Genomic DNA, 14,190 nt, shown 5'->3' on the forward strand with positions numbered 1-14,190 from the left:
CCCACATGTAATACGATACTCAGCTTTGTAAACATTATGACTTGAAAACATCAGACACTATTAACCATAACATAATAAAACACTATTAAATCCTTCTGGAATAAGACTCGAAACACTACTTTACTGTTTTTTATGATGGTGAAGTCTTATTGGTTTTGTTTTATTCTTCATCAAGGGTGGAAGTTATAGGCCTACATATACAGTTATATGCAACATTTTATAATGTTATTCTGTTGAGCAGTCTATTATATGATCTATTCTACACAGTATACACCCATAAACACAGATGACGTAATAATGACGTCTTGTGTCGCCTGTGGGCGGAACCAGAGGTCTGGGCGCAAAAACTCCTCCGCTACTGTAAGGTCAATACAGTCGGATCTACAATTAGAAGACTTCGGTAGATAATGACCTTTAAATGTTAAAACAGGTTAAGCGATAGTCTCTGTTTTTATATCCATGCTGTAAATGCATTGTTTTAACTCCGCATGCTGGGAGACATCGCGAAATACAGCTGTGTGCTTTTAACGTTTCGTTTTCCTTGGAAAATCTTAGACGACATTCCCGAAGAAACGCTTGAGAGACATGGACCGTGACGCAAGTAATAGAGTAAAATACTTTAATAATAAAACAGACTTTTATCATATTTATACAGTACAAGTGACAACTAAACCTTACGACACCCGGTGAATCATTGACTGTAAGACAACAAGTTTGCTAGATATTAAAGGAACATTCACTAAGGTTTTTTGTGAAGAGTGAAAGTTTAGCAACCACGTTTTGCGGAAGATTGGTTACCGTTTTAGTGCATATCATGAATAAACTGAAATCGCTGTTGTAGTTTTAGTACAAATAAACAAAGAATGACTACAGTTGAAACTGGGTTAAAGGGATTGTTCATCCACAACTTAAATCATAACTTTTCACCCTTATGTTTTTGAATCTTGTACAGGGCTGTAAGTCAGTGAAACCCAAGAAGATATTTTGAGAAATGTCTCAGTGGTTCATACAGTGGAAGCCAGAAAGTTGTTTGGTTACTATTTTCCTTCAAAATATCCGTGTTTTGCGGAACCCAGTAATACATGTCACATTTGTTCATTTCAGTTTTCATTTTTGGATGAACAATCCCTTTTTTAAAAGGATGGCAATTGAATGTCCAAAGATCTTGAAATGGGGCCGCCAATTACTGTTTAGTTTCAAAGTATTTTAATATATAAACGGAGTAATCATTTCAACCAGGGCTAGAATGAGGACGCTAAAGTTCAGCTAAACATTGCAGTAGAATAGTATAGTAAACTACTGTAATTAAAGAAATGTCCATCTATCTTTGTTTTTTTTGTCCACCAGGTGCTCGATTTGTGGACTCTAACTGGGCGACACTCGTTCAGAGGGTGGACAAAGCGGTGATGCCAATCGCAGATGAGCTTTGGTCAAATGGAATGATGGGATGGGAGTCATACAGTGAGATCAAATCAGCAGATACCAACCAGAAGAAAATGAGAGTGTTGGGTGGAGTCTTGCAATGTGGAGGAAATACAGTTAAATCTGCCTTTTATTCTGGACTGGAAAAGCATGCACCGTTTCTGCTTAGAGATCTGAGTAAGAGCACTTCTTAAAGATGGCGGTCACAGGGAGCAAAGTTTCAAAGAGGCAATGTCATAGTGCCAAAAGTGGGTTATTTTAGCACAAAATAGTACCTGTGCTCACAAGTAAAGACATTTTTATGAAGCATACTATATATTTATACATCTGACAATGGAAGATTTAGTGTAACATTTTTTAACTTAAGTTACTTTCTTCTGTAACAAAAAGCAGACTGAGAGCCTCAGCCTTGAACTTTTGTTTCACCTCTTGTTCTTTAATAGAAAAAGAGGAGTCACTTATGTTACGTTATATGTTTTGGCAAACTATCTCAAATATCTATGGCATTGGATCTGTAGTCGTTTGTTTAATATATAATGTTAAAACCTTCTCAGGTACCGACCCACCAACTGCTGTAGATCCTGATGCTATAGCAAAGAGTCTCGGTGAGTTAATTTTTTTTAATCTTTGATAGGCTTACCAGAATCATAGGACATATTTCTGTTTCTCACTAATGACTTCATGTGTTTTGCACAGATGAATATAAGAAGTGGATCCAGAGAGAATATGAGTTTGTGACAGAGTATAACTCACTGCCTGGTGAACATGTGCTGCTGTCTGAGCGATACATACAGCCTCTGATCCTGATGAGACACAGAGAGAAGAAAGAGAGAATAGAAGAGTTGTGTTTTAAGGGAGAGTTTTTCCAACAGTTGATAAGCTCTAAGAATAATGCAGAGAAGGGAAACACTGTCCTAGATGCACTTTTCAGTGCAGATAGTAAGGGAATCTGTCCTGCTGCTGTCATTCTTCAGGGAAACTCTGGGAAAGGCAAATCCTTCACAGCACAAAAGATCATGTTGGATTGGTCATCTGGATGTCTCAGCAGAGAAAACTTTGATTGTGTTTTTCACTTGAAATGCAAAGAGCTGAACCAGATATCTGAAGAGCAGAGTTTGGTGGAGATCTTGAGCATCAACTCGAATTTGACACCAGATCACATCTTGCAGATCCTGCAGTCGTCACCAAAGAGAGTCCTTGTCCTCATCGATGGATTTGATGAACTCAAATTTTCATTTGGCGACACATCTATAAAGTTAACAGCATCTGTATATCTGTATAAAAAAGCTCCTCTTGAGGCTTCACTGACGGCCCTGTTGCGGGGTTGCCTTTTGCCCAAATCTTTCCTGCTGGTCACGTCCAGATCTACAACCACAGACACTTTGAGCGCTCTGCTTAAGAAACCTCAGCGTTTTACTGAGATCATAGGCTTTTCTGAGAGGGAGGTTGAGGAGTATTTCCAGAAGTTCTTTCAGGATGAGGAACTCTTCAGGAATGCTTATGAGTCTGTAAAGGCAAATGAAACTCTGTTCACTGCCTGTTCCAGTCCTGTTATCTGCTGGATCATCTCCACAGTTATTAAACAAAGACTCTGTGATTGTGCAGATGTAACAAGCGGTCTGGAAACGACCACATCCATTTATGTTGACTTTGTGTCCACTTTACTGGAGAATCACTGTCAGGGTTTGAGTGATTCTGTACCGACCCTGCTGAAGAGTCTGGGTCAGCTGGCAGAGAGAGGGCTGATGGAACGGCAAGTTTTGTTTGAGGAAAAAAGTGTGAAGGAAACAGTTTCTGATCCATCTGGCAGTCCATTCCTGGGCAAGTTCCTCTTTAAAAAAAGGACCCGACAAGAGACGATGTACAGCTTCATGCATCTCAGCTTTCAGGAGTTTTTTACAGCTCTGTACTACATCTCGCTGGATGAAAAAGAGTTTCTTAGTAAACTAACAGAGCGGTTCCACTCTCCCTGGCAAAGCTACGGTGTGCAGTATTTGGATGAGAACTGTCCACTCAAGTATGGCTGCCCTGAATTTAATTTCCTTCCTGTGATTCAGTTTCTCTGTGGTCTCTGTAATAAAGAAGTGATCGACTTGCTCAAGGAAACATACAAAGTATCTGTCCCACCTTCTGTACAAGCACAGTTGGAAGAATGGATCCTCTTTATTAGCTCAAATAGAGACTATAACTTTTTACCCTTTATTCTCCTCTGCCTGTATGAGCTTCATGAGAAGGACTTTGTGCAGAAAGCCGTTGAAGCTTGGCAGGAGATGGACATGTCATGGGATACTATGAACAGGACTGACTGCTGGGCATTGGTGTATTGCCTGGAGTGTTGTCCTCACTTCAGAAGCTTGAATCTCAATTTTGCAGCAGAAGAGTTGAAGATGCTTCAGCCAGTGCTGTGCAGGACACCAAAACTAGAGTGAGTGAGTCCCAAGAGCCATAGATTAAAAAAAAAGTAATATTCGATATATAGATGGTGTACACTTTCCTGTAGCTCAGTGGTAAGAGCATTGCGTTAACAAAGCAAGGTTGTTGGTTCGATCCCAGGGGTTTGCACATAGTTAGAAACAAATGTATGGGATATTGGATAAAAGCGTCTGCCAAATGCGTAAATGTACACAACTATTTAGTTGTGTGGGTACTGTTTAATTCAAGACTTTTTGACGTTAAGATGACAGATAACTAAGTTTTACTTGCTTTATCCAACTAACATAATTTAATTGGAAACGATAATGCCCAATAACATAGGCTTAAAGAAATGATATGGTCAATATACAAACCAAAAAAATAAGTTTTGTTTTAATTCTTGTCTTGTTCTACAGTGCAAATATCTAAAAGAAAATCCTTAAATTAAAGGGAAAGTTCACCCAAATGGAAATTCTGTCATTATTTACTCACCCTCTTGTCATTTCAAACCTGTATGATTTTCTTTCTTCTACAGAACAGAAAAGAAGATATCTTAAAGAATGTTGTTAACCAAAACAATGGCGGTACCCATTGACCTGCATTGGTTTTGTTTCTAAACAATACAGTTAAAGTGAATAGGGCCCAAGGTTGTTCAATTACCAACATTCTTTAAGATCCCTTTAACAACTTTAAGATCTACTGCTATATTAAAACATATATTCCAGACAATTATTGCAAATGTTTCTTGCAAGCTCTTGTCATGCTGAGTTAGTGGTTTGTCAGGGTCTGTTCTTTGTTTTAGGTTGACAGTGCAAAACCTTACAGATGCAGATGTTACTGATCTGATTTCAGCTCTTGGAGAAGGAAAGCTACTGGGAGAGTTTCGGTAAGCACCAAACTTGTATTTGCCTTTAAAGCTCCTTTGGGTTAGATTAAATCATCAAGATCTAATATTTGATGGTTTATGGTAAACATTTAAGTCATTTATTGGACTAAATTATTTGGCAAAAAGGAAGACTAAAGGAAATCAGGTAATCAAAATACAAAAAAAAACGGATAACATTGATAGCAATTAGCAATAGCAATTATTAAAATTCATTGATTCTTTCTTAAAGTAATATTGTAGCTCTTCCCTTGCACATGTGTTGTTTGTAATTTCTTGACGCTTGTATGTGTATTCTACAGACTGAACAGCAGCGGTCTGTCAGACGAAAGCATGAAGCAGATTCTTCATGCTCTACACAAACAGAAGACTGTGGGTGGACTTCAGATTGCAGTGAAGAACATCACATATGACACCTCCCTCATCCTGACAGAATTCATACAGAACACAGAGAAATGGGAGGAGATCAGGTAGAAATAACTCAAGAAACACAAATCGTTATTCTGCTCCTTTAATTACGAACTTATTTAATAAACAAGATAATCATCAGCTGGTCCATTGCCAGGCGAGCTGCTAAAATCCAGTGTTAATGTTTTAACATTTACAGTAGATATTAAAATATTAAATGTTGATTCTGATTGGCAGTTTAAGGGCAAGCGCTGAATGCAATGATGCGGAGAGTCTCTGCTCATCTCTCCGACTCTTTAACACAGATGGAAACCTTGTGTAAGAATCTCTTTCACACTTTGCTTTCTATCTTATATCTTACACTAATTCCTTACCTCCTAAAATCAAAAGTACGGGATAAATAAGACTTGTGAATAAGATTTTGCTTTTCTTATTTACCCTTGACCTACAGGTTGAATGTGTTGAGGTGGTGTTCAAGCCCACATAATGTACCATCACTTTCAGAAATCATTCTTCAATATCCACGCTCAGAGATGTCCAGTATTAATCTGAAGAACTTCTTACAGGCCTTCCATGACATAAACTGTTTAACTGAAGAGTATGTTTGCAAAACTAATATCACCTTTCCACCTTTATTTGTTAAAATTACACCTTAAGTTTATACTCTAATATTCTGTCCTACTTGTTTTTCTGTGTCTGAAGGAGGGCAGGTTTTGATCAACAGGTGGATTCTCTGTTGTCTCATCTCTCCTCTGTTTCTGGATTGAATGCGATGAATCTCTCTGCTCCCCTCCTGACTGAGAAATGGGCCTTCAGAATCCTCTTCCTCATCCAGTCCTGCAAAAGTCTGAAAGGGCTTAGGTAAGGATTATTGCTATTATATTATTTGCTATTATTGCTAAGTGTGTACAGTACAGTATTTGTGTGAAGACAGAAAGAGAGAGAGCACAGTAACACTATTACAGTCACATTCAAAATGGATGTATTATATTTGGCCGATTCTTGATAATTTTCAGTCAATTCTTTTAGCTCACAAATTCATCGGGCTACTTTCATGTTATTATTTTTATATTTTGTTTCACTGCTCCGTGTTTACAGAGTCATTCAATGGTCTGCTCAACCTGTTTTTGAGAATGTGTGTGCATTTTTGTCATATAGCTTTAATGCTGGTTCATGGAGCTCTGATGATGCAACGTGGCTCCCTGGTCGTTTACTGGAGGAGGGACTGAGGTTACTGAAGGAGTCCCCTAAACATCCTCAGTGTACTCTAAACATTAAAGGGTTTGTAACTTGCACATTCACACATCTCTGAGGCTTTATCATGATTACATCAGTTTGATCCAGTACAGAAGTGTTTGATGTGTTTCTGTAAAGGTTTAGATGCAGTAGATCCACAGACAGCTGCACTCATCAGACTCATCAGATCAAAGAACTTGACTGCAACCAGAGAGTGACTTTTATATTCAGTGGGGAGAATTATACAGAAGAAAGTGAGTTATAATTAGGAGTAAATCCACTTTTAGTGTGAATTGCTCTGATCATTTAAATTAACATTAATTTGTGTGATACGTTGCTGCTGTATAAAGTGTTTGTAAGTACCTAGTATCGATTTAACATTTCTTGTCACGAGAGTCACTGTGCTTGTCTGCTCGCGTATTGGCACTAGACATGAAACCATTTATAATAACAATAATATAGGAAATATTTTAGATATTATTTTTAATTGTTTGATAGTTTTTTGGTAATTAGGATTATTCAGAGTTCCTTGATTGTGTTTAAAATGGTGAATGCTTATTTAAAAGCATATCAGATTTATAAAATGATTCAACATATTTCTTAATTATCATCGTATTGATTTTCATTTTTGTTCCTGTCCCAGTTTCTCCCAAGATTAAACTTTGCGACATTTTGGGATGAATCAACCCAATTTGAATTCAGATGGAAGACACAAAATAAGATGGAAAAAGGAAAAGGTTTTGGGTATTCTGATGGAAAGACACTGGGTGCCTCTCAACACTCAAATTGATGCTTCCTTGTTGCCTTGTTCCAGCCGTTGAACCTGAAACTGATCTACAGCTTCTTTGACACAATGACACTCATCCACAGATTCCACAACACATTACCTCAACCTCTCTACCCCGGGTTTAAATAATAAAAAATAAAAATCTAAATGAAACATCGTTTATAGACAATGAGACTGTGACATTAATATTAAGGAGCTGGTACAAAGTTTTAATGTTTTTGGTCCATGATTAATCTGTAAAAGTGAGATGAGTTTCAATAAATAATCGATTCAGTAGCTGAATTTGTGTCAGTAAAATAAAGCAAGACTTTCTTGGTGTAAGTATTAATTAATGACTGTAATGTAATAGGGAAACTATGAATGTAGAAACCACACAGCAGTCGACACCATCAACACAAATAGGCCTAATATTCTATTCCTAATATTATTCTATATATATATCTGCCATCATAATTTATTGCTTATTGTTTTGTGAAAACAAAACAAAGGAAAGCATGACAAATGTTGTGTTGTTTTATCTAAAACACTTTCTTATTTGAGTAGTTCCATTTCATTAGTAGTTTTAACTCTAAAAACATTCAAAATCTTTTTCTGACTAAACATTTTTTGGGGAGCAGAGGTGTCTCATTATACCGGTATTGGATGTTAAATCCATGATTACTGATTATCTTTATGTATATGCTCATCTTTATTTACACTGTTTTCTCACATCTTGTTGCTCCCATTTCTTACAAGAGCACATCTTATTTCTTATTTGTGCATACTCCTTTCCTTTGTTCCTTAGCCCCACCCCCTTCGGATGCAAAGATAAAAAGTGAGGATGGAGGAATGAAAGCAAAAAACACAATAGGTTGGTTTCACGTGACGTCACGCTGCTGCATCGCGAGAGCGCGAAATTCAGATGGAGGGCAGGAAGTGAAATAGCTGAGGATCTGCCAGTGCCGTCTGAAAAAATGCCAATGTTTTGTGTAGTGTACGGATGCTCCAATCGTTCAAACCGAGAAAAGGGAAAGGGATTTTACAAAGTACCAAAGATTGTCAATCATAAAGGTGAGAAATATAAAAAGCTCACAGAACAACGCCGTAAAAAGGGGATTTTTAACGAACGTCTGCGGTTGGGAGGAGCAGAGTCTGTTAATGCCCGTGTCTGCAGCGACCACTTCGTCGGAGGTATGTTAGCTAGCCAATTAGTTTTTTGTGTCTGTGTTTGTATAGCCTTAGGTTGTCGTTAAATGTTCATTTACTTAGTAATGATTATTAAGTTACCGGCAGTCTAATATGGACTTCATTGGGGCTTTTTAGGCTGCCCTAGCGCTTTGGGTGACCTTGAGTCGGTAGATTGGGCTCCGACGGTCAACCTAGGGTACCAAAAAACTAAACCCAAATCAGAGGCGTCTCTTAAACGAGAGCAGAGGATGAAGCTCAATGAAGACCAACAAAGACGGTCGGAATGTTCTTAGGCTATGTTGGATCTCCAACAGACAGATGAGAGCCCGGATCTGACACAGACAGCCGAAAGCTCCAAACCGCAGCAGCCAGCTGACAACAACCCACAATCAGAGGGGATCAGTGGGAATGGAACATTAAAGGATCAAGGTGACCAGCATTATTATTAATTATTATTAATTGTTACAAATGTTGAATGTTGTAAAAACGTTGTAAAAAAAGATTACTTCACATAATTAATATTAACTTAAATCAACCTGTATAATTGGACCAGAAAACTTGCATGTTTGTAAAAAGGTTGTTAAAAAGATAACTTAACAGCAATTCGTATAATTCATATTCATGAATTATGTAATTATGCTCCCCACTGATATGTTGCAGGCTATGTAGATGCCGGATGCCAGACTGCACTTACAATGGATGACATTGAGAAGATGGAGGATGTTCAGAGACAAAACACAACAGAGCTGGGAGATCTTCGAGCCAAAGCAATGGACACACAGTTCAACAAGGAGTCCTTTGGAAAAAAAAATGAAGAAAAGACAAGGGGCTCCCAAACTTCTTAGTTTTAATTCCGATTTTTTTAATTACAAACATCACCATACTGTACAATTTCTGATTGGTGTTGCACCCCAAGGCTATGTCACTTGCATATCTTGTGCCTGGGGAGGGAGAGTCAGCGATAAACAGATCACAATAGAGAGTGGCCTCCTAAAAAACCTGTTACCTGGAGATATTGGCCTAGCAGACCGTGGGTTCAATATTTGTGATAGTGAGGGATTTTACTGCGCTTCACTACAGATACCTGCATTTACCAAGGGAAGAAAACAGCTGTCAGCGTATGAGGTGGCAGACACAAGAAAAATAGCGAATTTGCGTATTCATGTTGAGAGAGTTATCGGTTTAGTCAGAAGAAAATATCAGATTCTGCCCATAGAGCACATGGCCACAAAACAAGGTTAGGCACTAGCATTGATTGACAAGATTGGGGTTATTTGCTGTATCTTGTCTAATCTTTCGGAGTCTGTTGTCCCATTGGAGTAAGGAGGAGGGAGAGATAGGGATAATAATCAGTCAGTCCAGTACCTGAGCCCTCACACATGTAGTGTCCAATACCTGAGCCCTGCTTCTTGGCTCTGATGATAAGTAAGAGGACAGGGAGTAGTAGTACCTGAGCCCAGACATGTATCAGTCTGTTAATATGTTTTCAACAAGTGTAATCTAGTCCAATTGTACTGGCTATATGTATTATATAAAATGGATTCTAATCTGTTGTTGCACACCGTGTTCTTATTATAACAATTGTTGAAAAATCTAATCTTGTAAATAAACCACCATTTATAATTCTGTCTTCTCAATGGCATTTATTGTTTTCATTTATATTACATAAAAAGCCAGAACCACACAAAAGTCAAAAAAGTTGTACGCCTCCAGTAGTACGATGTCTGAAGGACCAGATAGTTGGTGATGTCAACAGCCTCCACTGTCGGCAAATCTTCAAGTTCGACCGAAAACTCACTCATCTTCATGAGGAACGGGTCACGTCCCACATATCGGTTTACTAACTCCTTGTATCTATTTCTTGAAACTGGTTTAAAATTCATACAATAGGGACTATCCGCAGCGGTTTCCACCATAGACGTATTCTCCATGTTTACTTCCTGCCCTCCATCTGAAATCGCCCCGCCTTCGCGCGTCATAATAATCACGTGACTGAAACCCAGCTATTAGAACATTCTTGCTTTCTAAACAAAAATCAGTCTCTATTATCAAATACCAGAAAGTACAACAAATTAAGATAAACATATTAACCAAATAAGAGAAGTCTTAAAAATAGTCTATGTTAAAAACATACCTAAGTAAATGTATATGGCATATGTCAAATCTCAAATATATTAGGATTAAATATGTTACCAAAATAAGTGTACATTTACAATGACATCATGCTGAAAATTGAATATGAAATGACCCTCTGCTATGATCCATATACACTCAGTTCAGTCTTGTGTCTGAATGAGCAACTAGAGTCATAACAGCACCTGCTACATCAGCACCTTTTTACATGAAATAAACATTAAATCCGTATGATCAGAATACAGCTGCACTGTGCCAGTGTGATTTTTAATAAGACAGATGTGTTTATAAACTGAGGAGAATCAGATAGAAAAAACAATCGCTGTAAATAAAAGGAAAGTTTATGTTGTAACTATCTAACTGTTATTGAGCTCAGATGTGTGTATAAGTGGCAACATGTCTGTGTGCCTGAGTACATGTGTGCTTGTTTTCAGTGCAACACATATTGTACAAACTTCTGCCTAAGTAAGAGTAGTCTGCACACTTTAAACAAACAAAAAGTAAATCATTTTATTTTAAATATGCATGTGTATAAAAGTGTATTAAAACAAATATAAGAGCAGTTCTTTCTTATTCAAACCTTAATATCACTAGGTTTTTTTTTCCAATCACAAAATAAATGAATTAACTTGACATTAACCCATAAAATAGAAAAAACAAAGATGAGATATCTAATATTTTAATTATTCTTCTAGATATCAGAAATGGAGAGAAAACTAAAGCTTTTGATAGAATATCCTGTGTTTGCGTCTATTTCCCCTGAAAAAATGGCTTGAAAATCTCACAAATGTATCTATTAGTTTCTCAACAATGTCACATACTGAGAGAACAACTTTGTCAAGTCTGCAAGCAAAATATAATATTAAAGATTACAATACCATTTCTCATCAAATGTACCCAAATCTATAATATTTTACCTCTAAAATCTACATTCATTTAACAGCTGCATCCTTATCAATTGTCTAATTTGTTTATATTTTTATTTCTCATAAAAAGTATTAACTTCATTAGCTCTCCAAAGGTCTGAAAAAGCAACATTTTCCCTTGGATATTTTCCTATTGGAGAGGAGAGCGATTAAGATTAAGATTACTCTGTAACTCTCATTTGTGGAACCCCTGGACAATATATTAAACTACATCACATAGTTTTATTTTTGATCCTTTACGCACTTCAAACCCAGGATAGAGAGGTTGAGTGAATATGGTGTGTACTCTGTGGATGAGGGTCATTGTGTCAGAGACGCTGTAGAAGGACAGAGTTCCTGCACTGTGATCCACATACACTCCTATTCTAGAAGATATGGACATAACAGGGAGTTCAGTCTCTTTGTTTCTGTGCCAGAAGGAGTAACTGGAGTCATAGCATGACAAACTCCACGACTGATCATTATATCCAAACACAGTCTCATCACCCCGTCCCTTTCTGCTGATGCTCTTATATGACACTGATATATCCACATCCTCACTCCACTCAACCTCCCAGTAACAGCGTCCACACACACTCTCTCTACACAACACCTGATAATAACTATCAAATCTGTCTGGATGATCAGGATACGGCTGGATTTTTCTAGTGTTAGTAATCATTCTGCCCTTCTCAGACAGACGTTGATGCATTGTGTTTGGATCCAGAGTGAACTGCCGATAATCTGGTGAAGACAAAGCAAATAACTTGTATGTAAATTAGAAAATAAGAATTTCAGTAATTAAAAGAAAACATCAAGTCTTATTTAGAGGTTTTTCAGTATATACATTATGTTTTTAAGAAAAATGTAAATGCATGTAAAATTGTTAACATCTTGAATTGCAAAAACGTAAATTGATTGTTGTTAGTTGAGACTCACATCGTTGGAACTGTTTCCTGGTCACGGGTTTAGGGGTGGGAATAATCTCAGTACACATTACTATGGAAACCAATATACATTTTCAGTAAAATTGATTCTGAAAATAATTATATTTAGATGGTGATAACAAAATATGTTCTTTACCTCTGTCAAATATATGTTTTGTGTCCTCTATGCAAAAAGTCTCCAGTTTATCTCTCAGATGGGACACATGCTTCGTTACATTATTAAAAGAGAGGCGAGAACTGACAGTGAAACTGAGTGAGTCTGTAGATCCAGGCGAAACACAGACAGACTGAAAACTCTACACAGACACAAAGAAAAAAAACAGAAACAATTCATAAAAATACAATCTCTGCTAAACATTCTCTTCTGTTCAAATATCACTGTTCTGTTTTTCAGATCTCTGTTACCTGGAGGAAATGGATGTGATCATCTGTTTGTGAAAGCTGCTCCAGCTCAGCATCTCTCCTCCTCAGATCATCAATCTCCTGCTCCAGACGCTTCAAGAGTTCTTCAGCTCGACTCACTGCAGCCTTTTCCTGAACTCTGATCAGCTTTATCATCTCAGAGCGACTTCTCTCAATGGAGCGGATCAGTTCAGTAAAGATCTTCTCAGTGTCCTCCACTGCTGCCTGAGCAGAGCACTGTTAGGACACACAAAGTGAAAGAGAGAAAAGCATTAGGATCAGCTCTTACTGTTTCCTCACACAGTCAGTTACACGCAGTGGACTTCACTGGGACTGTAAAGTGCTTCAGCACTGGACTCCTCACTGAGTGTGAAACATCTCTTCCTGCAGTCAGCAGTTGATCTTCTGATCAAAACTCACCTTATGAGTCTCCACAGCCTCTCTCAGCTTCTGAAGCTTCTTCTGTGTCTCCTGAATTTTCTGTTGGTATTTACTCTGTATCTGCTTCAGTTGTTTCTGTTGGAAATTATGATACAAGCTCATATTAAAATCACATAATTCTGTATTTAAGTCAAAAACTGTTTATATTAACCATTAATATTGTTATTCTAGGTCTTGTGTTCTTAAAGTAAAAAGAGATGTTTGTAAAAACTATTTTTGTAGCATTTTATAGTGGTTCAGTTTCTATTCAGGGACAATGTAGAAACATTTGTAATAGAGCATTAATGTTGGTATAACCATAACAATCTGTGATTTCATACCTGATTCTCAGATCTCTCTGTTGCAGTTGATACAGTATCATGTTTTTTGTGTTCATCCACCATACACAGATAACATATACAGCACTGATCTGCACGACAGTAAATCTCTAAAAGTTTATCATGTTGAGGGCAGATCATCTGCTGTAGTCGTCCAGTGGCATCAATCACTTTGTGTCGCTTTCCAGAGTGAAGTTCTTCATGACGCTCAAAATGATTTTGACAGTAAGAGCTGAGACACACCAGACAGGACTTGACAGCTTTGTGTTTTCTCTCAGTACAGACGTCACACTCCACATCTCCAGGTTCAGCATAACAGAGATCAGGACGAGCAGCTTGTAGTTTAGTGTTCTTCAGTTTCTCCACCACTTCAGCCAGCATTGTGTTTTTACCTAAAACAGGTCTTGGAGTGAAAGTCTGTCTGCACTGAGGGCAGCTGTAGACTCTCTTCTGATCATCCTGATCCCAGCAGTCTGTAATACAGCTCATACAGTAACTGTGTCCACAGGGAATAGTCACTGGATCCTTCAGTAGATCCAGACAGATTGAACAGATAAACTGATCCTGAACCAAAGGAACACTGGCTTCTGCCATATTACCACACACATATACAGTAGCTCGATATCGGTGAAAAATAAAAAACAACACAAAGAAATCGACTCCTTAGATCATTAGTCACACCCTGACTAAGCAGGAAGAAGAGATCAGTTTCGATTTCGATGAACTTATG

General features: G+C 37.7%; 2 protein-coding genes across 3 annotated transcripts; one reads left to right on the forward strand and one right to left on the reverse strand.

Moving 5' to 3' along the window:
• The first annotated feature begins 345 nt into the window (after positions 1 to 345).
• LOC130418480 (NACHT, LRR and PYD domains-containing protein 1 homolog) lies at positions 346 to 7,455 on the forward strand. 2 transcript variants are annotated; one of them, XM_056744665.1, is made up of 12 exons: positions 346 to 609; positions 1,348 to 1,599; positions 1,977 to 2,027; positions 2,119 to 3,847; positions 4,637 to 4,720; positions 5,020 to 5,187; positions 5,363 to 5,443; positions 5,577 to 5,723; positions 5,828 to 5,986; positions 6,284 to 6,406; positions 6,500 to 6,615; positions 7,005 to 7,455. In XM_056744665.1, the coding sequence occupies exons 2-12, from the start codon at positions 1,407 to 1,409 to the stop codon at positions 7,040 to 7,042; spliced, it is 2,889 nt and encodes a 962-aa protein (XP_056600643.1). In that variant the 5' UTR covers positions 346 to 609; positions 1,348 to 1,406; the 3' UTR covers positions 7,043 to 7,455. The 2 variants fall into 2 exon arrangements, with proteins under 2 accessions (XP_056600643.1, XP_056600642.1); XM_056744664.1 differs by having other exon boundaries at positions 346 to 601.
• Positions 7,456 to 10,929: 3,474 nt separating this feature from the next.
• LOC130418509 (tripartite motif-containing protein 16-like protein) lies at positions 10,930 to 14,114 on the reverse strand. The gene is made up of 6 exons (XM_056744717.1): positions 13,464 to 14,114; positions 13,123 to 13,218; positions 12,706 to 12,939; positions 12,437 to 12,596; positions 12,293 to 12,352; positions 10,930 to 12,097 (listed from the first exon to the last, which is right to left on the reverse strand). Exons 1-6 carry the CDS (start codon positions 14,052 to 14,054, stop codon positions 11,577 to 11,579), a joined length of 1,662 nt encoding a protein of 553 aa, XP_056600695.1. The 5' UTR covers positions 14,055 to 14,114; the 3' UTR covers positions 10,930 to 11,576.
• Positions 14,115 to 14,190: the final 76 nt, after the last annotated feature.

Source organism: Triplophysa dalaica, chromosome 3 (genome assembly GCF_015846415.1).
Source record: "Triplophysa dalaica isolate WHDGS20190420 chromosome 3, ASM1584641v1, whole genome shotgun sequence".
In the NCBI taxonomy this organism is placed as follows: Eukaryota; Metazoa; Chordata; class Actinopteri; order Cypriniformes; family Nemacheilidae; genus Triplophysa; species Triplophysa dalaica.